Here is a 25,250-nt window from a genome sequence, read left to right as displayed (position 1 = left end):
GGACTCAATCCTGGGACTCCAGGATCATGACCTGAGCTGAAGGCAGTCGTTTAACCAACTGAGCCACCCAGGTATCCTGAAGATTTTGGTTTTATTTTTGCTTTCTAGCTTTGTTTTGAGTTGAAAATAAGGATTTTTTTAAATTTGTCTTTTTCACTAAGTTTAAGACATTTTGCAGATACATCGAACTCTTTAAGAATAGGGCTTAGTGGGGCACCTGGGTGGCTCAGTCGTTAAGCGTCTGCCTTCGGCTCAGGTCATGATCCCAGGGTCCTGGGATTGAGCCCCACATCGGGCTCCCTGCTCCGCAGGTGGTCTGCTTCTTCCTCTCCCACTCCCCCTGCTTGTGTTCCCTCTCTCGCTGTGTCTCTCTCTGTCAAATAAATAAATAAAATCTTTAAAAAAAAAAAAAAGAAGTACTACACGCACCTGGGCAACCTCTTCCACACCAACAAGCCTGTGTGCGAGGAGACGCCATTATTCCCACCAAGAAACTCTGCAACAAGAGAACAGCCTGTCACACGTCAGATGGAGCGGATTCAGAGAGGCCCAGTGAGAGGGGTTTCCACCAAGCTGCAGGAGGAGGAGAGAAAGGAGGGAGAATTCCATTCCTGAGGTCTCAGCCTGGGGGCAGGAGATCATGGAAGTGGATCCTGACACTAAGGAAATGTTGAAGGTCTTGGACTTTGGCAGTTTGCCCAAACTGCAGGTCACTCAGCCTAGAGTTGGGATGAATTTCAAAACACCTCGTGGAGCCATTTGAATCTTTCTGCTGTAATATCATCAATAAACCTTGGACGACAACAACAACAACAAAAAACAAAGCAAATAACTTGTGTAGCTAATTGCCTCTTTCCCAAAAATGACTGAAAAGCAACACCAGCCCAAGATGTAAGTGTAAAATGGATGTTTGGTTGCTGGGCTTTTTTTTTTTTTTTTTTTTTTAAGGTTTTATTTATTTATTTGAAAGAGAGAGAGAGAACGAACTGGGTGAGGGGCAGAGGGAGAAGCTGAGCTCCATCTCGGGACTCCGGGATCATGCCCTAAGCCAAAGGCAGACGCTTAACCAAGTGAGCCACCCAGGCGCCCCTTCTTTTTTTTTAAACTTGGTTTCTATTGTTTAAATTACAGAAGGAAAATCTGTTTTTTTAAATTTGTATATGTATGTATATAAGTAAGTAAGAAATCTCTACACCCAACATGGGGCTAGAACTCACAACCCCAAGATCAAGAGTCATATGCTCTACTACTGAGGCAGGCAGGCACCCCTACAGAAGGCAAATTCCTCCTTGTGTGTGAGGATTTTTCAAGAGGGATAAGTGGACAAGGCTCTGGTCTCAACATATAATCAGTACCCATTTTGTTTTCAATGTCACTAAAGTACAGTTAATTTAGAACTACTCCACTTTTGGTCTTTCCTCTCCTGCTATAGATTTCTTAAGAAAAAAATTTCTTATTTTTAGCCTCTCTTACACCTCCCTTTTTAAAAAAATTGTTTTTTAAAGATTTATTTATTTGACAGAGAGAGACACAGCGAGAGAGGGAACACAAGCAGGGGGAGTGGGAGAGGGAGAAGCAGGCTTCCCACCAAGCAGGGAGCCCGATGCGGGGCTCGATCCCAGGACCCTGGGATCATGACCCGAGCCGAAGGCAGACGCTTAACAACTGAACCACCCAGGTGCCCCTTTAAAAAAAAATTTCACATTCTCTATTATTTGATAAAAGGTAAACTTCAAAACATTCCGAAATAATATAGTTGAAGGTTTAACTTTATTATTTCCCCATTATAAAAGTAATGCATATTAATTATGTAATAAAAGGGAAGAGCACAAAATGTATAAAAAATTAATTTTAAATTGCCTATAATCCCATCCCAGGGAAAATTATTAATATTTGACATATTTCATTTTATCAGTCTTCTATGTATGAACACCACTGAGATATTACTATATACAAAGTCTTGTATCCAGCTTTTTCAATATAGCATTATATTAAAATTATCTTTTCTCATATCAATAAAAATCTTGTTTGTAAACATAATTCTAATGGCAGAGTACCATTCCATCATCTGGATATACTGTAGTTTATTTAAATATTCTCCTAGTAGCAAATATTTAATTAGAGAGTTAGTGGATCAAGGCACAGAAAGGTTGTTAAGTCAGTCTGTTCTTGAAAACACAGGAAGGGAATGCACAGAGACGGGGCGGCGGGGGGGCGGGGGGGTGGTCAGGGCCAGCAGCAAGGAGGAGGAGGAGGAGGAGGCTCAGAGGTCCCGGCCTAGCCTTTCCAGCTCGTTGAGAAGGAAGTCCATATCAGCCCGGGTCAGCGCAGGGTTGGCCACAACCATGCGGAAAAAGTTGCCCCGGGTCCCATGGGGCTGGTAGCTGATCATCATGGAGCCCTCCTTCACCATGCGCTCCTTGAGTACTGGGGCCACCTGTGGAAGGGTTGGAGAGAACTTCCAGCTGCAGCCTCAGTGCACGCTCCCCTAGGTGCACTTCCCTCTCGCTCAGGTACCTTTCTGAGGGAGCACTCATCGCTCAGCTCCTGACCCTGGCCCCAGGTCACCTTTCCCACTACATCCTGCCTGCTTGGCCTTCTCCAGCTTCTTCTTCTTTTTTTTTTTTTTTTAAGATTTTATTTATTTATTTGACAGAGACAGAGATAGCGAGAGCAGGAACACAAGCAGGGGGAATGGGAGAGGGAGAAGCAGGCTCCCCACTGAGCAGGAAGCCCGATGTGGGACTCGATCCCAGGACCCTGGGATCATGACCTGAGCCGAAGGCAGACGCTTAACGACTGAGCCACTCAGGCGCCCCCTTCTCCAGCTTCTGCATTATTTCCTATCTTACCTATATCTCCAAGTTGTCACACGGGCCATTTTCTGCCAAATCCTGACTGTTCCCTGACTCCCAGCACTGCTCTACTCTAACATCTAGCCTTTGTCATCCTTAACACCTTCTTCTCCCCTCTCTGAATTCCTGGAATATCTGTGATCTGTACCCTGTAATCTAACATGTAATTTACAAGATTGCCTTGAACATATTGGTTTCAGATAGGTAACTCTAGTTTTCTAAATAACCCCTTAAGGGCAAGAACATTCTTGTCCTTTCAGATCATCTGCAGCACCTAGCACCAATCTATCCTTAGGGACAGGACGTATCTCCTTGCCTCTAGAAGGCATGTCTGGACCGGCCTTATACAGTTATTCTGCCCCCAGCATCAGGGAATAAGGCTTCATACGGCTGTCCTGGGCCCGAGCTCCCAGAACTCCCATGGACTACGTACTACACACTGGTGACTTCTCCTGTAACATCCCTCTCTGTCTTCTTTTCATTTTCCAGAAACATACCTTATTTCCTATCCCCACCCCCACAGAAATGAGGACCAGTTGGGGTTGTCTTCCAGTTCACAGCCCCACCTCAGGAGCAAGACTAGCAAAGGGACCTGCCATGCCACTCACAGCCAGCAGGGGGCAGAAACACACCAGAAGCATCACAGTTCCCTAAAGTGGGCTATAACCAGAGACCAGAAGAGAGAGCCTACCTTAGCCAGCCTTTCACTATAATCCGGGCTCTCCTGCTTCCCCCGCAGGCTGGGGGGCACAAACCAGAAACACACATTGACAAACTCCGGCTGGGAGGAATGAGGGAGGAGAAGGGGTGAGCTGTGGAAGGGGGATGATCCTCCCTTACTGCCCCTCTTCCCCCATCAGGGCTTTGCTGTGTGGGATAGCCTGGGGTGGGGAGGAGGATGCATACCTCCATAACCAACTCAAATCCTTCTCGCTTCTTCAATTCCTCCACCAGGTACCTGCGAACACAGAGAGAGAGAGAGAAAGAAATCACACATGGAGGAGGAAAAGCAGAGACACAGAAGCAGAAGAGACGCAGAGAATGAACCCAGAAACCCCAAGAACAAGAAAAATGGGAGGAGCAGAGCAGTGGGTGGGGGCAGGACGGACCAGACGGAACGCCAGGGGAGAGGTAGGAGCGCCCCCACTCCTACCAGGCAAGGGCAAAGGCCTGGTCGATGCGCCGCTCCAGCCCTTGCCCGCCCTGTGCCTTCCACATGAGCCACAGCTTCAGACAGTCCACGCGGCGGCCACACTGCACCACCTTATCTCCAGTGTCCAGAGCCACGTCATAGAACTTGTCTTGCTGGAAGAGGTAGCTGGCCTGGGACCCGTGGCAGCGCCTAAGCAGGTTCTGTTGGTTGGGGTGGGGGGGAGTGTGGGGAAGACTGTCAGACCCCCCACACACACACCGAGGCCTCCTCCAGAGCTGCACACGGGGATTTCTTAGCTCAGACCACCCATTCTTTCCCTGCCACTAGGCCCCTTTCTCTGGGTTTTCTCCCAATACCCAGAATTCTTCCCAGATTCAGCCTAGGATCCCTTCAATTACAACTGCAAGCTGGAAACCTCTTCCTTTGCTTGAAGACAGGCCACAGTGGGGGGGGGGGCAGTACAGGGGATGAGGCTGGTCACGGATACTGGGCTTCAGACGGGATGGTGAGGAGGACATAATAAGGCCAGGACCCTCTCGAAGGTGGGCCAGAGAAAAAAACAGAGATCCAGGGTGGGAGGTGGAGTGAGGAGAGGGCAGGGCCGACCCACCGAGGTATCCCGGAGAAGAAGAGCTGAGCACTGCAGGCCTGCTGTCAGAAGCTTGTGAGGATTCCAGGCCACCGAGTCAGCCCTGCAGGGGTAGGGGTCGGGGGGGCAGAGCAAAGCTGGATCAACTGGCTGCTCCTCAACCAGAGCCCCCCTCCTTTACCATATCTTCAGTGAAGGGGCTTGAGTCTCACCCCGGCCCAGCAGTCAGGAAGAATTCCCACGTCTGATGTCTGACTTCCCAGCCCCAGTCCACCATCTCTCCAGCGCCCCTCCCACCAACCTCCTTCCCTCCTTCTCATCGGAAGAGCCCTAGTCCAGGACTATTCTCTGGGTCAAGGAATTGAAGGGTGGGATTCAGGAAGTAGGTGGCCGTATGCACCTCTGGATCCCATCCAGGAGATGTCTATGTGTCTGTGACAACAGGACGCTCCCACCCCAGGCGGCCTGTGGAGCAAAAGGAATAACGTGGGCCTTGGCCTTGGCTCAGCCCACCCCCCCCTCAGGCCCAAGGCTCACTCACATCCACATGCAGCCACAGCCCGAGACGCTGGCACACGTCAGCAATCGCGTTCAAGGGGTCAAAGGCCCCCAGCACGGTTGTGCCAGACGTCGCACTGACCAGGAACGGCACGGCACCCTGTGGCAACAACGCAGGAGGAGACAGAGACTGTGAAGGGATCTAAAAAGCCACCCAGGTTCTAGGGCCGAGGCGTCTCTAACTCTTACTGCAGGCCTGGCCTGGGCCCTTTCAACCTTACAACATGCTACCGTCCCCCTTAGTTCGCAGGTGAGGACACTCAGATTCAGAGGTGTTAAGAAATTCACCCCCAAGCTGAAGCTCCAGAGATGGAATTCAATCCTAGGTCTGTCTGCTGGTCTATTTCCAAAGCTCACACACTTCCAAAAACTTTTAGTGTCTTGAAGATCAAAATGCTATTTAAAAAATTCTAATGGTACAAAAGTTCATGAAGAACTTGAATTTTTATCTTTAAAAACGACCACAAGGAAAAGCCCAGGCCCATATGGCTTTGCTGATGAATTCTATAATAATTTAAAAAAGAACTGATACCAGTTCTTCACAAATATTCTAAAAAACAGAAGAGGAACACTTCTGAACTCATCCTATGAGGCAAGTATTACCCTGATACCAAAACTAGATGAAACATCACAAGAAAACCTCAGACAATATCTCTTTGAACATAGATATAAAAATCTGCAAAACACTAGCAAACCAAAATCAGCAACATATAAAAAAATTGTGTTATGACAAAATAATTTGTCCCAGGAGCACAAGCTCAGTTTAGCATCCAAAAATCAATTAATGTAATACACTCTTTTTTTTTTAAAGATTTTTTAAATTTATTTGACAGAAAGAGAGACAGTGAGAGAGGAACACAAGCAGGGGGAGTGGGAGAGGGAGAAGCAGGCTTCCCGACCAGGGAGCCTGATGCAGGGCTCAATCCCAAGACCCCAGGATCATGACCTGAGCCGAAGGCAGACGTTTAACGACTGAGCCACCCAGGTGCCCCAATGTAATACACTCTTATCAACAGAATAAAGGGGAAAAAAACACATCTCAATAGACACAGAAAAACATTTGACAAAATCCAACACTCCTTCTTGATGAAAATACTCAACAAACTAAGAGTTGACGGGAACATTCTCAACCTAATAAAGGGCAACTACAAAAAACCCACAGCTAATATCGTACTCAAAGCTGAAAGACTGAAAGCCTTCCCCCTAAGATCAGGAACATGACAAGGATGCCCACTCTCCCCACTTCTATTCAACATTATACTAAAGTTCTAGCAGGGCAATTAGGTAAGAAAATAAAATAAGAGGCATCCAGATTGGAAAGGAAAAAAGCAGAAGCCCCACATTGGGTGTAGAGATTACTTAAAAATCATAAACAAACAGGGGCGCCTGGGTGGCTCAGTCGTTAAGCGTCTGCCTTCGGCTCAGGTCATGATCCCAGGGTCCTGGGATCGAGTCCCACATCGGGCTCCCTGCTCGGCCTGGAGCCTGCTTCTCCCTCTCCCACTCCCCCTGCTTCTGTTTCCTCTTTCGCTGAGTCTCTCTCTGTCAAATAAATAAATAAAATCTTTTAAAAAAATAAAAATTAAAACAATCATAAACAAACAAATAAATAAATACAGAGGACCTGAATGGACATTTTTTCAAAGAAGACATACAGATGACCAACAGACACATGAAAAGATGCTCAACATGACTCATCATCAGGGAAATGCAAATCAAAACCACAATGAGATATTACCTCACACCTGTCAGAATGGCTAGAATTGAAAAGACAAGAAACAAGTGTCGGCAACAATGTGGAGAAAAGGGAGCCCCTGTGCCGTTGGTAGGAATGTAAACTGGTGCAGACACTGTTCCTCAAAAACTTAAAAATAGAATTACCGTATGATCCATAATTCCACTACTGAGTATTTACCCAAAGAAAATGAGAACACTAATTTGAAAAGATATATGTACCCCTATGTTTATTGCAGCATTATTTACAGTAGCCAAGATATGAAAGCAACCTAAGTGCCCATCAATAGATGAATAAAGAAGATGTAGTATACATATGTGTGTGTGTGTGTTTGAGCGTGCATGGAATATTACTCAGCCATAAAAAGAATGAGATCTTGCCATTTGCAACAACATGGATGCACCTAGAGAGTATAATACTAAGTGAAATAAGTCAGACAGAGAAAGACAAAAACCATATCATTTCACTTATATGTGGAATCTAAAAAACAAAACAAATGCACAGAGAAGGAAAGAAACAGACTCAAACACAAAAAACAAGCTGGTGGTTGCAGAGGGGAGGTTGGGGGAGACGGGTGAAATAGATAGAGTGGATTAGGAGGTACAACCTTTCAGTTATAAAATAAACAAGTCATTGGGATGAAAACACAGCATAGTCTAGTCAATAATATTGTAATAATGCATGGTGACAGATAATGAGTACACTTATCGTGGTGAGCACTGAGTACTGTATAAACAGACTGTTGAATCAATAGGTGGTACACCTGAAACTACCTTCACACTTTATATTAATCATACTTCAATTGAAACAAACAAACAGACTAGGAAAAAAAGAAATAACAAGTGTTGGTGAGAATGTGGAGAAACTGGAACCCTCATCTGCTGCTGGTAGGGCTGGAAACTGGTACAGCCACTTTGAAAAAACAGGCTGGCAGCTCCTCAAAAGTTAAATACAGAATTACCAGATGAGTCAGCAATTCTGTCCCCAGGTATATAACCAAGAGAAATGAAAAACATACGTTCACACACACTTGTACACAAATGGTCAGAGGGGCGTTACTCAGAATTGCTAAAAAGTGGAAACCCAAATGTCCATCAACTGATGAACAGATAAATGAAATGTGGTAGATCCAAGACAATGGAATATTATCCAGCAATGAAAGGAATGAAGCGCTGAGAGACTCTACAAGGACGAACCTCGAAGACAGTATGCTAAGTAAAAGAAGTTCATCACAAAAGACCATGCATGGTGTAAGTCCATTTATATGAAAAATCTACAATAGGCAGATCCATCGAGACACAAACTCGCTGAGTGTTGCCTAGTAGGAGGTTTGGGGAAAATTGAGGATTGATGGCTAAAGGGTGTGTGGTTTCTTTTTGGGGGTGATGAAAATGTTCTTTTTTTTTTTTTTAAAGATTTTATTTATTTATTTGACAGAGAGAGACACAGTGAGAGAGGGAACACAAGCAGGGGGAGTGGGAGAGGGAGAAGCAGGCTTCCCGCAGAGCAGGGAGCCCGATATGGGGCTCGATCCCATGACCCTGGGATCATGACCTGAGCCAAAGGCAGATGCTGAACGACTGAGCCACCCAGGCACCCCAAAATGTTCTAATATTTATTGTAGCGATGGTTACATAACTCTGTTAAAAACAACTGAATTAGGGGCGCCTGGGTGGCTCAGTTGGTTAAGCGACTGCCTTCGGCTCGGGTCATGATCCTGGAGTCCCGGGATCGAGTCCCGCATCGGGCTCCCTGCTAGGCGGGGAGTCTGCTTCTCCCTCTGACCCTCCCCCCTCTCATGTGCTTTCTCTCTCTCATTCTCTCTCTCTCAAATAAATAAATAAAATCTTTAAAAAAAAAAAACAACAACTGAATTGGACACTATAAGTGGGTGAATTGTACGGCATGTGAACGATATCTCAATACAGCAATTACCAAAAAAAAAAAAAAAAGGATTTATTTGTACAATAAAAGTGGTACTCCACTATTCTAGTTGCTGCTCACACTGCTACTCAGAGGTAACATCAATATATCAATAAGTATACATTATTCTAAATAACCATAGGTTCTGGGGCGCCTGGGTGGCTCATATCTGCCTTCGGCTCAGGTCATGATCCCAGGGTCCTGGGATCGAGCCCGCATAGGGCTCCCTGCTCAGTGGGGAGCCTGCTTCTCCCTCTCCCTCTGCCCCTCCCAACCCCTGTGCACGCTCTCTCTCTCTCTCTCAAATAAATAAAATCTTTTTAAAAATTTTTAAAAAGTAAAAATAAATAACCATAGGTTCAAAGTGTTTATTCTGTACTGTAACATGCTATATATACTTTATATAGGTTTACTTAAATATATAGTGCAGGTATTTTCATGTTGGTATACATATACCCACCTTATTCTTTTAAATGGCTATGCAGTACTCCAATAATAACAATAAAAACAATAATGGGCAGTAGTATTTATATAGTCCTTCACTGTTCCAAGTGCATTTATACTAACTCATGTAATGTTTGCAAAAACCCTATGTGATAAGTTCTATATTATGCTCAGTGACTCAGGCTTGCTCCTGACTCTTGGGGTCTGGTCCTGCCCATGGGTCTCGGCAAAGTCCCCAAGAGCAGCATAGAGTGTCCTCATTCCTCAGGCTTCCCACTGATTACTTCAGCCCACAGGGGAGATGGGCACAGAGGTCAAGAAGAGGGATTGAGGGCGCCTGGGTGGCTCAGTCGTTAAGCGTCTGCCTTCGGCTTGGGTCATGATCCCAGGGTCCTGGGATCGAGCCCCACATCCGGCTCCCTGCTCTGCGGGAAGCCTGCTTCTCCCTCTCCCACTCCCCCTGCTTGTGTTTCCTGCTCTCGCTGTGTCTCTCTGTGTCAAATAAATAAATAAAATCTTTAAAAAAAAAAAAAAAGAAGAAGAAGAGGGATTGAGCAGCACCTTGAGTGGGGAGAGCCCAGGGAAGCCTCCAAGAAAAGACCAAGGGGTTCTGCTCCACTGTCTCAGCGCCCCTCACTCACTCACCTCAGCCTCGGCCAGACTGATCTGCCTCTCCAGATCCTCAGGAACCATTTTCCCTCTGGAAAAGAAAACTGATTGGGTAAAGAAGTAATTGGTTTTCTCAGCTAGGAGGCAGAACTGTTGAGAGCAGGGTAATGTGGGGTTAGCTACACAGAGGCCATAATGTTGATTTTTTCCTAAGAGGGGTAAGCGGACCTCAGGGGACAGGGCGAGAGACTCCAGCAGGCATTGACAGACAGAAGGGGCAACTGTGTAGGAACAGAGAGGGGAGAAAAGCCCATTTGGGGCATGGGCCTGAGGCCAGAGCTTCTAACAGCAGGAGGGCGTGCTGTGCCAGGCTGGGTCTGAGCCATGTGAACAGAAGGACCTTTACCTCTCATCTGTCTTGACTACTCGGACACTGTTGGTGCCAAGTCCCAGAAAAGCAGCTCCCTTCTTGATGGAGTAATGACACTATGGAGAAAGGCAGAGGGCAGATTAGGCTAGAGGCAAGAGGGCAGGGAGGATAGGGAGGAGAGAGACACTGGTAAATGTGTGAACTGCAACAGATAAGACTCTGAAGACCGAGGCTTCTCGAATGTTCGAATGTTCGTGTGCCTCCAAATCACTAGGATGTCTGGTTCAAATGCAGATTCATATTCAGCGTGTCTGGGGTGGGGCCTGCGAGTCTGCATTTCTGACAAGCTCCCAGGTAATACTGCTGCTACTAGTCCACAGACCACACTCTGAGTAGAAAGGGTGTGGACTATGTCTGTGGCACTCATTGTCCCTTTGCTACCTCCACTCAGAAGGCAAGGTGAACAGGAGCGTTTACTCGGCCCCTTGACTAGAAGGAAGCACTTCTGCCTGGAGGCAGGCTGGCCCTGCAGATGGGTCTGGGCAGGCAGACTCAGCTGGCTGGACATTAGCATCAGGAGCCCAGGGTAGGTCTATGCCTCTTCCCACCTCCTTTGATGTGAAGAGTGCCAGGGGTGGGAGCGCCCGGAGGCCCCTCTGCTTGCAATCCGGGTAGCGCTGATAGCGGGCCAGGTTCACGGCATACATGTTGGAGATGGAGCCACCTGTCGCAGGGAAGGTGGTAAGAGGGAGGAGCCGTGGGTCAAAACTGGAGCTTGCTCCCCCTGACCTCTCCACCCAGGAGAGCTGATCAAAGAAGCATGAGTGATAGGCTCCCAGGGATCTCCGAAGGGCCTGCTGATAACCCCAAACAGCCCCAGGATTCGCAGATCCCCCGGACTACTCCCCTCCATATCCTGGGCTGACCCAGGACAGGGCCTCCCCTCCCCAGAGCAGGCACTGGAGTGCTGATCCCAGGGACTGTTTGGCAAACATGAGGATACAGGGGACTGGGCAGCTTCTCTCAGGTTTGGCCCCAGCCCAGCTGGAGAGGAAACAAAGAGGAATCCCTCCCTGCCAGCATAGAGCAAGAAAATCGTGGGGGAGGAGGAACCCTCAAAAAGACCAAAGAGAGCCCCCCCCCTCCTTCTCACATACCAGGGCAGAAGACCCCATCCCCAGAGCTCCAGCCCACCAGGGCCCGGAGTTTCTTCAACACCTCTTCTTCCATGAGCACAAACACGGGGGCGATTTCATAAGTGTACCTGCCAGGAGAGGGGGGGGATGAGAAGGGAAAAGAGGAAGGAAGGCTAGCCAGGTCCGACTCTCAGAGGAGTAGGGAAAGGAGGTGGGGACAATGAGGAAGGAAAGGTCCAAAGGGAGGAATGACCTGGTGACCAAGAGCCAGGGAACCAAGAATGAGGAAGAACTGGGGGTCAGGAGGCATGAGAAAGCTGGGAGAAAGGGAGCCCAAAGGGTACAAGGAGAAAGATTGCCAGCAGAGATGCCAGGAAACGGGGGGGGGGGTGCAAAACCATTCTCCTCCCTACCCCTGGGGTATGTCTCCAGCAAATCCAAGCCTTTGTGAGGTGGGGGTAAGGGGCCTCGGGTTGACTCACTGGCTGGTGTTGAGGCTCTCAGTGACAATGCGCCCTGCCAGAGCATGGGGATCCAACCCTGAGAAGAGCTGGTTGAAGAAGTGCGGGTGACCTGGAGAAGGCGGGGGGGCAGGGAGCTCAGAGTGCAGCTGCGGACAGACAAACGGACAACTCCAGACCTTCCTCCCGCCACAGCCCAGGACCCACAGGTCTTCACACTATAGCGGATCACCTCCCGGCACCGTGCCAGGATCTGCTCCGACGCCTCGCCCTGGCTGCGCAGCTCCAGGTCCAGCAGCTGCTTCAGCTCCTCAGGCTCCTTCCACTCGCAGACCTGGCGGGAGAAGCAGGAGGTTCTGGGGGCCCATGGACACCCCCATTGATTGGCTTCCCAAACCACCTCTCAGCTTGCACATAAAACGAGTTAGGAATATTTCCAAAGCAACTCATGAACAAGGGTAAATATACACAGTATGACCCAGCATATAATCCCTGATGCATTCAGCAAGACTGATGAATTCTGGGCTGAAGCCTTGTGGGAGGAGGAAAGTTCTGAGCCAGGAATGATGGGCAGGAGGAGAGGGAAAGGACCCACCTTCTCGGAGGCACTGGTCCCTTTCCGAATGACCTCATCCACAACAATCCCAAACACATCCCGGAGCAAGGCTTCTGCAGCCATGGGGTCCCCATCAAGGGAGAAGAGTGGTTTAGAGTCAGCCATCAGGATAAAATCTGTGAGCAAAGCAGGAGTTACTCCCTAGTCAGCCCAGTGCATCCCACCTGGACCTAACCAGCAAGAACCGCAACCGCAGAGCAGGCCTCCGGCCCCTGTCCTGCAGCTGAGTCCCAGCCTTCACTGTACAGACAAGGGCAAGCAAGCGCCCAGGGAGAACGTCAGCAGCAACAGGTGGGGAAGAAAAAGGCAGTGAGTGCTGAGCAGGTGGAAACTTGCGGTCACTGCCTGCCTCAGGCAAAAACAACAGGCTTACCTTTCCACTCAGGTCTCTGTTCAGGTGCGCTGGAGGCAGGGCATGCGACTAGCTTTTGAGAGTGTTAGGACCAGGACAGCGGAGGGGGTGAGGTACAGGCAGCACTCACGTGACCATGAGATCACTCTCATGACCCTTGCCCTGAAGAGAACTTAGAGATTTGGGATAGGGACAACCGGTTGAGATAAGTCCCTGAATAATCATTAGCTGACACGAAGAAGGGGGAAATGCAATGAAAGGCAGAAGCATTAACACCAGGGTTGAGCGAGCAGCCAGGAAGAATCACTGTGAAGTGGAGAGCTGGAGAGGGGACTTAGTGGAGAATGTTTGGCAGGAACCTGCTGCCCCTGACCCTGAAGACAGAAGGGGAGGGAGCCTGAGATAGGTGGAGGTGAAATGCTTTATCTCTTTGCACCCCCACCCCCAAAGAACCAGCCTGATTTCTAAAGCCCTCTCCTAGAGCAGGAAGGAAAGGGGGTATGTTGAGGAAGGATTTTGTTAAACAAGTGTGATCCTGGGCTTTGCAGCCTGAGAGTGCTCAATACACAGAAAGCGGTTGTCTGAAGTGAGCACCAACTGTGTTCATGACAGGGTGCTCGGGACTGAGAAAGTCTCCCTGTCTGCTGGGAGGGCACAGATGCACGTGCAGCAGTCCCAGCCTGGGCTAGGCTGGACGCTGACCCCACGTGCTACTGAGGAAGAGAGATGGATGGAGGATGGCAGCTGAAGGCTGGGGAAGATCTGCAGTGGGGCTGGAGCTGAATCTTGAAAGAAGGCAGGAGAAATGAGATTAGCAAAAGGGAGAAAGAGAACATTTGGGGGTAGGGTGATGCCATGAGCTGACATGGGGAAGAAGTATGGCTTGAGGGAAGGTCAATGAAGGGCGCCTGGCTGGCTGGAGGGAGGTCTGCAAGGATGATACTGGAGCAAAGGTGGGGTGGGCAGAGTTGTATCAGATTATGGGGAGCCCTGAGCCCCAGCCAGGTCCAGGGATCTAGATTTTATCCTGCAGAAAACAGGAACTCATTGGGGCACCTGGGTGGCTCCGTCAGTTAAGTGTCTGCCTTCAGCTCAGGTCATGATCTCGGGGTCCTGGGATTGAGCCCCATGTGGGGCTTCCTGCTCAGCGGGGAGTCTGCTTCTACCCCTCTCCCTCCCACTCATGCTCAAGCTCTCTCTCTCTCTCTCTCAAATAAATAAAATCTAAAAAGAAAATAGGAACTCACTGAAAGACGAAAGACTTGGTGGCAAGGAATAATGTGATGAAACTGATGCTCAGACCAGTATACAGCACAGGATGTAGAATTCACAGGGTGTTGCTGTAAACCAGGCAAGAAGCGATCCACATCTGAATAAGGGTGGTGTGGGTAGGAAAGGACAGAGGAATGAGGAGGTCGGCCCAAAGCTCTGATGAGCTGTTAGAACAGAAAGCAGATTTGAGAATCAGGGTACAGCTGAAGCCTTGTGACGGACTCCATTCCCCATGGGAGAAAATGTTCGGAGAGATGGCCAGGAGGAGGGGAAAACACTAAGGCCTAGGAACCCCCCAAATGAGTGGGCGAGAGGGTCAAGGGACTATGAAGAAGAAACTTCCTCAAAGTGGGTTGCTCTGATTTAATCCACTGTCAGCAGCCACTGGACCCCATACTAGTTGAAAACACAGGTTCAAGGAACCCTAGCGGTCCAACCCTTAAACTTTTCCTCAGTAGATTGGGTTTGGGGGACAGAGGGGAGCTGGCCCAAACCCTGAGAATGAAAGAGCCAATCCTTTATCCGTGTCACTTTAGCTCCCCTGACAGGTGGCAGCAGGGGGGCGTTTGGGTGGAGAGGCTTGAGGGGGAGAAGCAAAGAAAGATAAGTACCAACGAAGCACTTACCACATGCCACACTCTGTATTTAATATGTATTATTATCATCTTTACAATTGTTCAGGTAAGTTTATTGCCCACATTTAAACTGAGATTCCAGAGATGCCATGTATGTAACTGGTTCAGATCACACAGCCAGCACCTGGCCATGCCGGGTCTGAACCCAGGCGTGGTGGGCTCTGAAGCCCCTGCCCCTAACCATCATGCTTGATTGCCTCTCTCGAGGTTCTCAGGCCCTGAGTTTGCTGTCCTGCAAAGACCACTGGGCCAGGAGTGAGGACACCTCAGGGCCTCCGTTTCTATAAAATAAGTTTTCTTTTCTTTTTTTTTTTTTTTAAAGATTTTATTTATTTATTTGACAGAGAGAGACACAGCGAGAGAGGGAACACAAGCAAGGGGAGTGGCAGAGGGAGGGGGAGAAGCAGGCTCCCGCCGAGCAGGGAGCCTGATGCGGGGCTCGATCCCAGGACCCCGGGATCATGACCTGAGCCGAAGGCAGCCACTTAACCGACTGAGCCACCCAGGCGCCCCTAAAATAAGTTTTCAAGAGAGACCCTCCAAGGCATCTGCTGGCGTTCACAGGAACTCAGGCCAGGAGATATGACAAGCAGGCCAAGGGAGAATTTTCTGAGTAGGGGGCTAGAAAACAGGTTGCAAGAGGTTTGTAAGGAGGGAACAACTGGTTAACAAAGGGAGTCTCCTAGCAGGAGGAACGCTTTTCCCCAAGCTCCAAAGAATGGGTCTCTAGGGGAGACTCCATCCTCCCCTCCCAGGACCTTCTTTATCCTTTCCACCTCAGTCACAGCTCAGAAATGAAATCTGGAGGACTCTGAACACTCCCGGTTTCTTCCAGGGATAAACAGAGAAGTGAGACATCACCATCCTTGTTCCACATACAGAATCCTGCCCTGGGTACCTGAGAGAGGGAAGAGCCCCTGCCTGCAAAGAGTTTTTCTTTTCCTTTTTTTTAAATTTATTTATTTGAGAGAGAGAGAGCTCGCATGCGCGAGCGTGGGAATGGAAGGAGGGGCAGAGGGGGAAAGAGAGAATCTTCAAGCAGACTCCCCACTGAGCGCAGAGCCTGACTCAGGGCTTGACTCAGGGATCAATCCCACAACCCATGAGACCATGACCTGAGCCGAAACCAAGAGTTGATGCTCAACCAACTGAACCACCCCAAGAGTTTTTCTTTTCCTTTTATGTATTTAAAATTTTTTAAAAGATTTTATTTATTTGACACAGAAAGAGAGAGAGTGCAAGCAGAAGGAGCAGCAGGCAGAGGGAGAAGTAGGCTCCCTGTTGAGCAAGGAGCCTGATGTAGGGCTCAATCCCAGGACCCTGGGATCATGACCTGAGCCGAAGGCAGACACTTAACCGACTGAGCCACCCAGGCACCCAGAGTTTTTTTTTGTTTTTTTTTTTAAAGAAGAATGATGTTAACCTGCAAAATAGAATGATAAAGCAAAGAAACCTGAATGGAGTTAGGAACAGGGCTTCAGCCCCAGGCTGAGAAGATGCTGGTAGGACCAAGTAGGGTTTGTTAAAAAATTCACGTTTCTTCAGACTTCATGGGATCTCTAGTCCATCAACTCCTCTAACCATCAGCTCCCTCATATCTTTCTTTCCTTCGCTTATGCAACCTAGATTGTATGTTTTGTTGTTTCAACCACTCTTTGTGCAACATCCTCAACTCCTCGGCCCTTTGGTCCTTCCACCAAACCCACCTGGGGAAACTCCAATCCAACTGGCCAATCCTTCTCTTACCAAATCCACCAGGACTGCTGGATTCTGCTAGTAAAAGCCACTCAACCATTCAAATTGATATTGCTATACATTCATGGTCTCTGTGCTCATTCCAATTAAACACAGCAGATTAAACACCTACATTTACCACTATTCCTTCCTGAAACCCAACTAAAATTACATCAGTGGAATTTTAAATTCAGAAGAATAGGGGCGCCTGGGTGGCTCAGTTGTTAAGCATCTGCCTTCGGCTTGGGTCGTGATCTCAGGGTCCTGGGATCAAGCCCCACATCGGGCTCCCTGCTCTGCCGGGAGCCTGCTTCTCCCGCTCCCGCTCCCTCTGCTTGTGTTCCCTCTCTCTGTGTCAAATAAATAAATAAAATCTTTAAAAAAAATAAAAATAAAAAATAAATTCAGAAGAATAAAGCAAATGAGGAGAGATGAGAGATGTCAATAATCGCAGAAGATAGAAAGCAGATGAGAAGTGGTAACTGGTTTAGCACATGGCAGAAAGCCAAAACCAGTACGTCCTTGTAAGGCTATGCCAATGGGAAACAAGCTGGTTCTTGGGGCAGAAGCCCAGAAAGGCTCAGGAATTGGAAACATTAGCCATCTTGGAAGGCAGGAAGGATTTGTAGAAGTGTGTATAAGGAACAATTAGACCCTCACTCTCCTCTCCCTATCTATTCAGTCAGGCAACAACCCTCCTTTCCCCCTGCTTCCAAAGAAGCAAGAGATCTGTTTTCTAGAGCAACTGAAACAGGTAGGGTGGGACTTAGGGAGGCCAGGACTTAGAGACTTGAGGCACAGCAGGTGAGCATGAGGCACTGCCCCAAATACAGGAGGATTAGGAGGAAGTTACTATCAAATCAACTTCTTTCTCCTAACCAGCATTCAGAACCAGTGGCCAGGGGTAAACCCTCCAGGGCCAGCAGACTAGAGGATTCCTCTCCGGAGAAATTGACCTCGATAGCCCTGGAGAAAAGACCTCCTGATGCTCTTATTTCAGTCCTCACCTGATCTCCTGGTCAGTGGTGCCCACAAGTCAATATGGCCTATCCATGCACTTCGGCCTTCCAATATGCCTTCATGCCTTCCTCTTCAATGTGAGCAACCAACTAGCCAGAGATTACCAGACACTACAGGAAAGCCCCTAACCTGAACCACAGAGGTAAAAACAGGCAAACTGAAAAAAGGCATTTGGTTGAAGAAAAGAAATGCAGGGAGAAGAAAGCCTCAAAATTTCCAGAAGATATTGCATTCATTAAAAAATAGGTCGCCCTCAAAAAGGAATACTCAGAGAACAGCAAGAAACTCTAGGATTTTAAAAATATGACAACTGAAATGAAAAATTAGAAATAAAACGATGCCAAGAAAATCACACAGAAAGATAAAAATATAAAGAGATGGACAAAGAAAAGAACTTTAGATCAATCCAAAAGGCCCAATAGTCAAGTAATAGAAATTTCAGAAAAGGAAGGAAAAAAGGGGAAAGAAATCAAAGAAAGCTTTATAGAACAGAAGGATAGATTAAAAGGATCCACTGAATGACCAATACAAAGATAGATTATAATATTGTCTTAGAACAGTGGAGGATCCAAAGACTTCCAAAGATAAAACAAAACAAATAAACCAAAACTGGGTCATAGACAAAAGACAGAGAATCAGACCAAATCGAACACCTCCAACACAGGAGAGAGGTGAAAGGAATCCAAAGGGCTGTAATGAAGGTAGTAACAATATTCAGAGGATAACAGCACTCAACTTTTTGTTATCTGCCTTCTGGACCGCCCCCTTCTCTTCCTCCCTTCCCTCTTTCAATTATTTGTTCAGTATCTAGTATTTGCCAAGCACTTTGGTGGCCACTAGAGATACAATGGAGAGCAAAAGACATAGACCCTGGGGTGCCTGGCTGGCTCAGTCAGCAAGTTCAAGTCCCATGTTGGGCACAGTGCTTACTTAATAAAATAAAAATTAAAAAAAAAAAAAAAAGAGGAAGAAAAGGCGATAGCCCTGTCCTCATGAAGCTCACAGTCTAAGCAAACTCACCGGTGAGCCAACTCTCAGGCACAGAGGTGGTTTTGTTTGGTTTGCATAGTATGTTGTTGTTTTTAAGTAATCTCTATGCCCAACATGGGGCTCAAACTCATGATCAAGAGTCACGTGCTCTATCAACTGAGCCAGCCAGGCACCCCTGTTTTAAAGCTTTAAAAATAATTGTCGGAGCGCCTGGGCGGCTCAGTCGTTGGGCGTCTGCCTTCGGCTCAGGTCATGATCCCAGGGTCCTGGGATCGAGCCCTACATCGGGCTCCATGCTCCGCGGGAAGCCTGCTTCTCCCTCTCCCACTCCCCCTGCTTGTGGTCCCTCTCTCGCTGTGTCTCTCTCTGTCAAATAAATAAATAAAATCTTTTTTAAAATAAATAAATAAATAAAAAATAAAAATAATTGTCAATACTGAAACTTCCAGCTTCTTAGGAAAAAAAAAAACAAAAAACAGAAGGCCTAGCAACAGTAGGCCTAAATTACTAATTAGCAACAATTGCCTGTAGTTGCCCCTTTATTATTATTGTAGTTTTGCATTCGTTATGCTTTCTTTCCAATTTTTTTGTTCTTTTTTTTTAAAGATTTTATTTATTTATTTGACAGAGAGATAGTGAGAGTAGGAACACAAGCATGGGGAGTGGGAGAGGGAGAAGCAGGCTTCCCGCCGAGCAGGGAGAGCCCGATGCAGGGCTCAATCCCAGGACCCCAGGATCATGACGTGAGCTGAAGGCAGACGCTTAACGACTGAGCCACCCAGCCGCCCCATCCAATTTTTTTATTCTTGAGTAAGCAATACATTCAGGTAGCTCAAAAATCAAAATATATAAAAATATTAATGGTGAAAGTCCAATTCCCACCCCATTCCATGTGCCCCATTCCCACCTCCACCCCCACAGGTAACCTTTTTTTTTTTTTAAGATTTTATTTATTTATTCGAGAGAGAGAGAATGAGAGACAGAGAGCACAAGAGGGAAGAAGGCAGAGGGAGAAGCAGACCCCCTGCTGAGCAGGGAGCCCGATGTGGGACTCGATCCCGGGACTCCAGGATCATGACCTGAGCCAAAGGCAGTCGCTTAACCAACTGAGCCACCCAGGCGCCCCACAGGTAACCATTTTTAATAGTTTTTCAGAGTTTTTAATGCAAATACTAACAAATGTGGATATGTATTCTTATTTTCTCTTTTCACACAAATGATAGCATATAATCACTGATTTGAACCTTGCTTTCTTTCAGTTAATATATAGGTGATCCTTTATCAGTACATATAGAATTTCTATATTCTTTTTTTTAATCAAACAGCTTTATTGAGATGTAATTTACATACCATAAAACATAACCCTTTAAATTGTACATTTTCAGTGGTTTTTTGGATAGTAACAGAATTGCACAACAATCATCAGTAATTCCAGGACATTTTCATCATCCCCAAAAGAAACTCATTAGTGGTCACTCCTCATTCACCATTTCCCATCCTTCCAGCCACCACTACCCTATTTTCTGCCCCTATAGATTTGCCTATTCTGGACATTTCATATCAACAGAAACATAGAATATATGATCTTCTTTTGAATATATGGCTTCTTTTACTGAACATAATGTTTTCAAGGTTCATCCATGTTGTAGCATATATCAGCACTTCATTCCCTTTTATAGCCAAATAATATTCCATAATATGGATACACTGCATTCTATTTAACCATTCACCAACCAATGGACATTTGGGTTCTGTTTATGTTTTGGCTACTGTGAACAGCGCTGCTATGAACATTAATGTACAAGTTTTTGTGTGGGTACATGTTTTCAAGTCTCCTGGGTACATATCTGATAGTGGAATCGCTGGGTCATACAGTAACTCTGTGTTTCAATTTTGAGGAACAGCCAAACTGTTTTCCAAAGTGCCAGTACCATTTTATATTCCCATCAGTAATGTATGAGCGTTCTAATTTCTCCACATCCTTGCCAGATTTATTATTATCTTTTTTATTACAGCCACCTGCATTTGTAATTTTGAGAAGGACTGCCAATATCCAGAGATTGTACCAGCATATGGAAGTGCTTTTGTTCTTAGACTCAGTAGCAGAGTATGCTGTCGAACTTCTGAATCTTTTTAGTTTGAGGACTCAGAAATGGTATCTTAGTATGGTTTTATTTTGGTAGAACACCTGCATCAGTCAGTTTTGCTGTGGTAACTAATGGTTTCAAAATCCCACTGGCTTGCAACAACAGAAGTTTATCTCTCTTTCCTGGTTTACACTGGTGGTGTGGTTGGCTACAGCTCTGATTCATGTGCCTTTATTCCAAGACCCAGGCTGAAGGAATAGCCCCTATCTGAGACACAATGTTCTCCTGGCAGGAGGAAAGGAGTAAAAGGCAGAGAAAACCATGCAACGACTCTTAAAACCTCTGCTTGTATCTGGCACAGGGCACATCTGCTCATACCCTGTTGACCATGGCAAACCCCAGGGCAGTGGGGTGAGGATGTATATTCCTCCCACAGGCAGGCGCTGGAAACATTAATGGCAATGGGTGAAGATGTAAACTCTCATCACAAGGTCATTGGACATAAGCCCTTAAAAGTTTGCATTCTGGGGCACCTGAGAGTCTCAGTTGGTTAAGCATCTGCCTTTGGCTCAGGTCATGATCCCAGGGTCCGGGGATCGAGCCCCGCATTGGGCTCCCTGCTTGGTGGGGAGTCTGTTTCTCCCTCTCCCTGCCGCAGCCCCTGCCCTTGTTCTCTCTCTCTCTCTCTGTCAAATAAATGAGATCTTTTAAAAAAATGTTTTTGCATTCTGTTTCGCCTCAGTCCACACCAGCCCATCTCACTCATTTGCATTACCTGCCTGGCCCCGTAGCTATCTGAGTTGGAACCACTGGCCTAACCACTGGTATAACCACTGTCCTTTTCCCTCAGGGATTTCCTCCTGATTATCCCCTCATTTCTTCAACTCTCCTTCCTACTACCTCTTTCTCACAGCATTTTAAATTGTTTAAACCTCTCACATGTTCCCACTCTAGCCACCTCCTCATCACCACCAACCTTCTTTTTTTTTATTTATTCATGAGAGACAGAGAGAGGCAGAGGGAGAAGCAGGCTCCCAAGGAGCAGGGAGCCCGATGCGGGACTCGATCCCAGGACCCTGGGATCATGACCTGAGCCGAAGGCAGACGCCCAACCATCTGAGCCACTCCCTGGGCAACTGATCTGTTCCTAGGACTACCTGCTGGTAGTTCCTCCATTCCAAACCTCTCTCCTGAGTCCAGGTCCATGAAGCCACCTTCCTAATTTAGAAGACTCATGGGCACTTCATACTCAGTAGGTCCAAAATTAAACTCAATATCAGCCCTCTCAAATCTGCTCTTCTTCTTAGGTTCCCTGGTTTGATGAATGCCATCATCTTCTACTGTTTACTCAAACTTAGATTCTGACTGATTTCTTGCCTCCTCATCCTTGACTGATTTTTTTTTCCTTTTCATTTAATCTTCAAATATCGTTACATCTTTCTCTCTCTCTCTCATTCAAAAACATCAGCACAACAGCAAAACCTGAATAAAGCTTCACTTTTTTCCCCTTAGGGCTCTGTTGTAAAATTCTTTTCCTTAAAAACACTTTAAGAGGCACCTGGGTGGCTCAGTCATTAAGCATCTGCCTTCGGCTCGGGTCATGATCCCAGGGTCCTGGGATCGAGTCCTGCATCGGGCTCCTTGCTCAGCGGGAAGCCTGCTTCTCCCTCTCCTACTCCCCCTGCTTGTGTTCCCTCTCTAGCTGTCTCTCTCTCTGTCAAATAAATAAATAAAATCTTAAAAAAAAAAAAAAAAAAACACTTTAAAGGGAAAAATGGTAACTTTATAGTGAAGAAACCTGGGGGACACCACCTTACCCAAGTGATCAAGGCAACATCACCAATAATGGGACAGACTGACATATGGCCCTCCTAATGTGAGGCATTGAGAAGCACTCAACATCACTCCTGTCACATTTCTGCCAAAAATGCATAACCCAAATTTAATTGTGAGGAAACAGATATATCTAAATTGAGGGTCATTCTACAAAACAACTAACCTGTTACTTTTCAAAAATGTAAATGTCATAAAACTCAAAGAAAGACTGAAGAACTATTCCAGAAACAGAGACATCACAATCAAAAGGAATGTGTGAACTTAAATCAGCTCCTGGATGAGGGAAAAAAAAAAAAAAACCTGCTATAAAGAACATTATTGGAACAACTGGTGGAAGCTGACTATGCATGGCATCATAAATATTAGTATTCTATCAGAGTTAAATTTCCTTAATTTGGTCACTGCATTGTCGTTATGTAAGAGAATGTTCTTATTCTGAGAAAACATACTGAAACATTTAGCAGAAAAGGAGTATGATATCTGCAACTTTCTCTCAGTTCAGAAAAAGACAACACTGTATGTATTTACAGGCATTTTTAGAAGAATAACAGCTTTATTGAGATATGATTCACATACCATAAAGTTCACCCTTTTAGAATGTACAATTCAGTGGGGTTTTTTTAGGATACTCACAAAGTTGTGCATCGTTCACACTATTTAATTCCAGAACATTTTCATCACCCCAAAGAGATACCTATTAGCAGTTGCTACCCATGCATTTTTTAAAAGACTGAAAAAGATGGAAAAAGCTTTCAAAGTATTATTTATGGTTATTCCTGGCTGTCGAAATTATAAATTATTTTCATTTTCTTATTTATACACCTATACTTTTATAATTTTATATGATAACTTCATATTACTCATATAATTAAAGGTTATTTTTAACCAACAGGAAAAACTAAGAAGGTTAAGGAGCAATAAGAACTCCAAAATATACAAATCTCCAAGGCTCAAGAATGGCCCTAGTACATCACGTGGTTTCCCAACTCTTCAATCCACTATCATCAAAAAGGTCTCACTGGTGACAAAGGTAGCCATATACTGCTCTTCCTATTATGCTGCCCCAATGGCTCTCAGAGAGAGGTACGGGTTCAGCTAGTTCAGCAAACACTGACTCAGTGTCTATCCCTGGCACTGGCGCTACCCGGGGGGCGGGGGGGGAGGATGTCTGCCCTGTGCGCTCCAGCTAACAGGCCAGTAGGGACGTGGGCAGACGCACTTGCCACAAAAGAGTGGAATGCTCACAAGGAAAGGCAGGGCTGGTTAATTCTGCTCAGTTGGCTCAGGGCAGCCTTCAAAGAGACAACATTCAGGACTTAAGCGATAGAGAGCTGGTACAGGAAAAGACTCATCAGTAATCATTACAGTACTATTTGAATAACTGATAGGGTGGGCCTGAGGGAAGAGCTGTGCCAAAGAAGTTAGGGAAGGTCACACAGGAGGAGGCCTGCCTGTAGACAAAAACGATCAGGGCAGTCGCTTTTTTTTTTTTTTTTTTTTTTTAAGATTTTATTTATTTGACAGAGAGAGACACAGCGAGAGAGGGAACACAAGCAGGGGGAGTGGGAGAGGGAGAAGCAGGCTTCCTGCTGAGCAGGGAGCCCGATGTGGGACTCGATCCCAGGACCCAGGGATTATGACTTGAGCCGAAGGCAGACGCTTAATGACTGAGCCACCCAGGCGCCCCAAGGCAGTTGCTTCTTTAAAGCACTTTTGGCCAGGCTTATTGTTAGAAAATGACAACACTGACCTCCGTACTATCTACATGGTCACAAATCCCACAGACTCAATACCCACATCCATAAAGGCACCAATTCTCCTTATGTGTACAGTGTTTTCTCCCCTTTCTGATTGTAAATTCCTGCGGGTTAAAATCTTATCTTTAAGGAAAGCACTAAATACAAAAGAGGTACTCAAAAAAATGTTAGTTTTCATCCTCCCCACTCTCCTCTCCCTTCCCCCAAGGTCTTGCACAAAGGCACTCAATGAACATCTGGGTGAATCGACCAACTATTTCCAGGACTGAAAAATAATGCTGCATTCCACTTACATTTGATTGCATACACCAAAAATCTGTATTAATGATATCTTAGAAGACTTGCAAAGGGTTTTTTCTTTCTCAAAACCTTCTCATCTATGACCTCATTTGATCCTCACATTGTGCTGGAAATTAGCCTGAAAGGTATTTATTTATTCACCCTGGTTTTCAAGATGAGGACTCTCAGTCCAGAGTTAATTTGTCCAAGATTACACAGGTGACATGAGAACAAGCCTAGATCTCTGATTTTCTGAATTCTAGGCTAGTTCCTCTCCCACTACGCTATTGGTTACTTTTAAGTCTGGCATTTCTCACTACCTCTCACCATACACAAAAATAAACTGCAGCTAAGATAAAGACATAACCAGAAAACATACAACTATAAGAATGTCAAAAGGAACTACAGGGGGGCGCCTGGGTGCTCAGTCCTTAAGCATCTGCCTTTGGCTCAGGTCATGATCCCAAGGTCCTGGGATCGAGCCCCATATCAGGTTCCCTGCTCAGCCGGGAGTCTGCTTCTCCCTCTCCCACTCCCCCTGTTTGTATTCCCTCTCTCCCTGTCTCTCTGTCAAATAAATAAATAAAATCTTAAAAAAAAAAAAAAAAAAGGAACTACAGGGAAATATTTTTATAATCTTGAGGTAGCGTCACAAAAACCCAAAAGCCACAGGCAGACTTGACTACGTAAAACTTTTAAAATTCTGTGTAAAGAAAGACACCATTAAAGTGGTTAAAAATAACTCATGGCTTTACCCCACCCCTTATTATTTTACCCACTCTGTGTTTTCCACAGTGATTTTTGCTCTCCTTGCAATTATTCTTTTCCGTAAAAATTTT

At 46.3% G+C, this 25,250-nt stretch overlaps 1 protein-coding gene across 5 annotated transcripts in view; it reads right to left on the bottom strand.

The window, feature by feature from the left end:
• Nucleotides 1-1,751: 1,751 nt before the first annotated feature.
• CSAD (cysteine sulfinic acid decarboxylase) overlaps nucleotides 1,752-25,250 on the bottom strand; it is a 27,558-nt gene continuing 4,059 nt past the window's right edge. For 3 of the 5 annotated variants that reach the window (XM_035002568.1, XM_035002566.1, XM_035002569.1), the window contains 14 exons: nucleotides 12,429-12,565; nucleotides 12,041-12,167; nucleotides 11,855-11,945; nucleotides 11,394-11,500; nucleotides 10,845-10,960; nucleotides 10,273-10,352; nucleotides 9,903-9,957; nucleotides 5,139-5,255; nucleotides 4,998-5,062; nucleotides 4,619-4,700; nucleotides 4,009-4,208; nucleotides 3,762-3,813; nucleotides 3,547-3,636; nucleotides 1,752-2,437 (listed from right to left, as the gene is read on the bottom strand). In XM_035002568.1, the coding sequence (XP_034858459.1) occupies nucleotides 2,264-2,437; nucleotides 3,547-3,636; nucleotides 3,762-3,813; nucleotides 4,009-4,208; nucleotides 4,619-4,700; nucleotides 4,998-5,062; nucleotides 5,139-5,255; nucleotides 9,903-9,957; nucleotides 10,273-10,352; nucleotides 10,845-10,960; nucleotides 11,394-11,500; nucleotides 11,855-11,945; nucleotides 12,041-12,167; nucleotides 12,429-12,554 (1,482 nt within the window). In that variant the 5' untranslated portion in view covers nucleotides 12,555-12,565 and the 3' untranslated portion in view covers nucleotides 1,752-2,263. Of the gene's footprint in view, nucleotides 2,438-3,546; nucleotides 3,637-3,761; nucleotides 3,814-4,008; nucleotides 4,209-4,618; nucleotides 4,701-4,997; nucleotides 5,063-5,138; nucleotides 5,256-9,902; nucleotides 9,958-10,272; nucleotides 10,353-10,844; nucleotides 10,961-11,393; nucleotides 11,501-11,854; nucleotides 11,946-12,040; nucleotides 12,168-12,428; nucleotides 12,566-12,822; nucleotides 13,910-14,048; nucleotides 14,998-25,250 lie in introns of those variants that run through there. The other 2 variants (XM_035002567.1, XM_035002570.1) reach the window with 2 other exon arrangements.

This window comes from Mirounga leonina, unplaced genomic scaffold (genome assembly GCF_011800145.1).
Source record: "Mirounga leonina isolate KUSES-001 unplaced genomic scaffold, KU_Mleo_1.0 Mir_126, whole genome shotgun sequence".
NCBI classification, from domain to species: Eukaryota; Metazoa; Chordata; class Mammalia; order Carnivora; family Phocidae; genus Mirounga; species Mirounga leonina.
The sequence above is the reverse complement of the archived record's forward strand: the minus strand, read 5'-3'. Positions and strand labels throughout refer to the sequence as shown.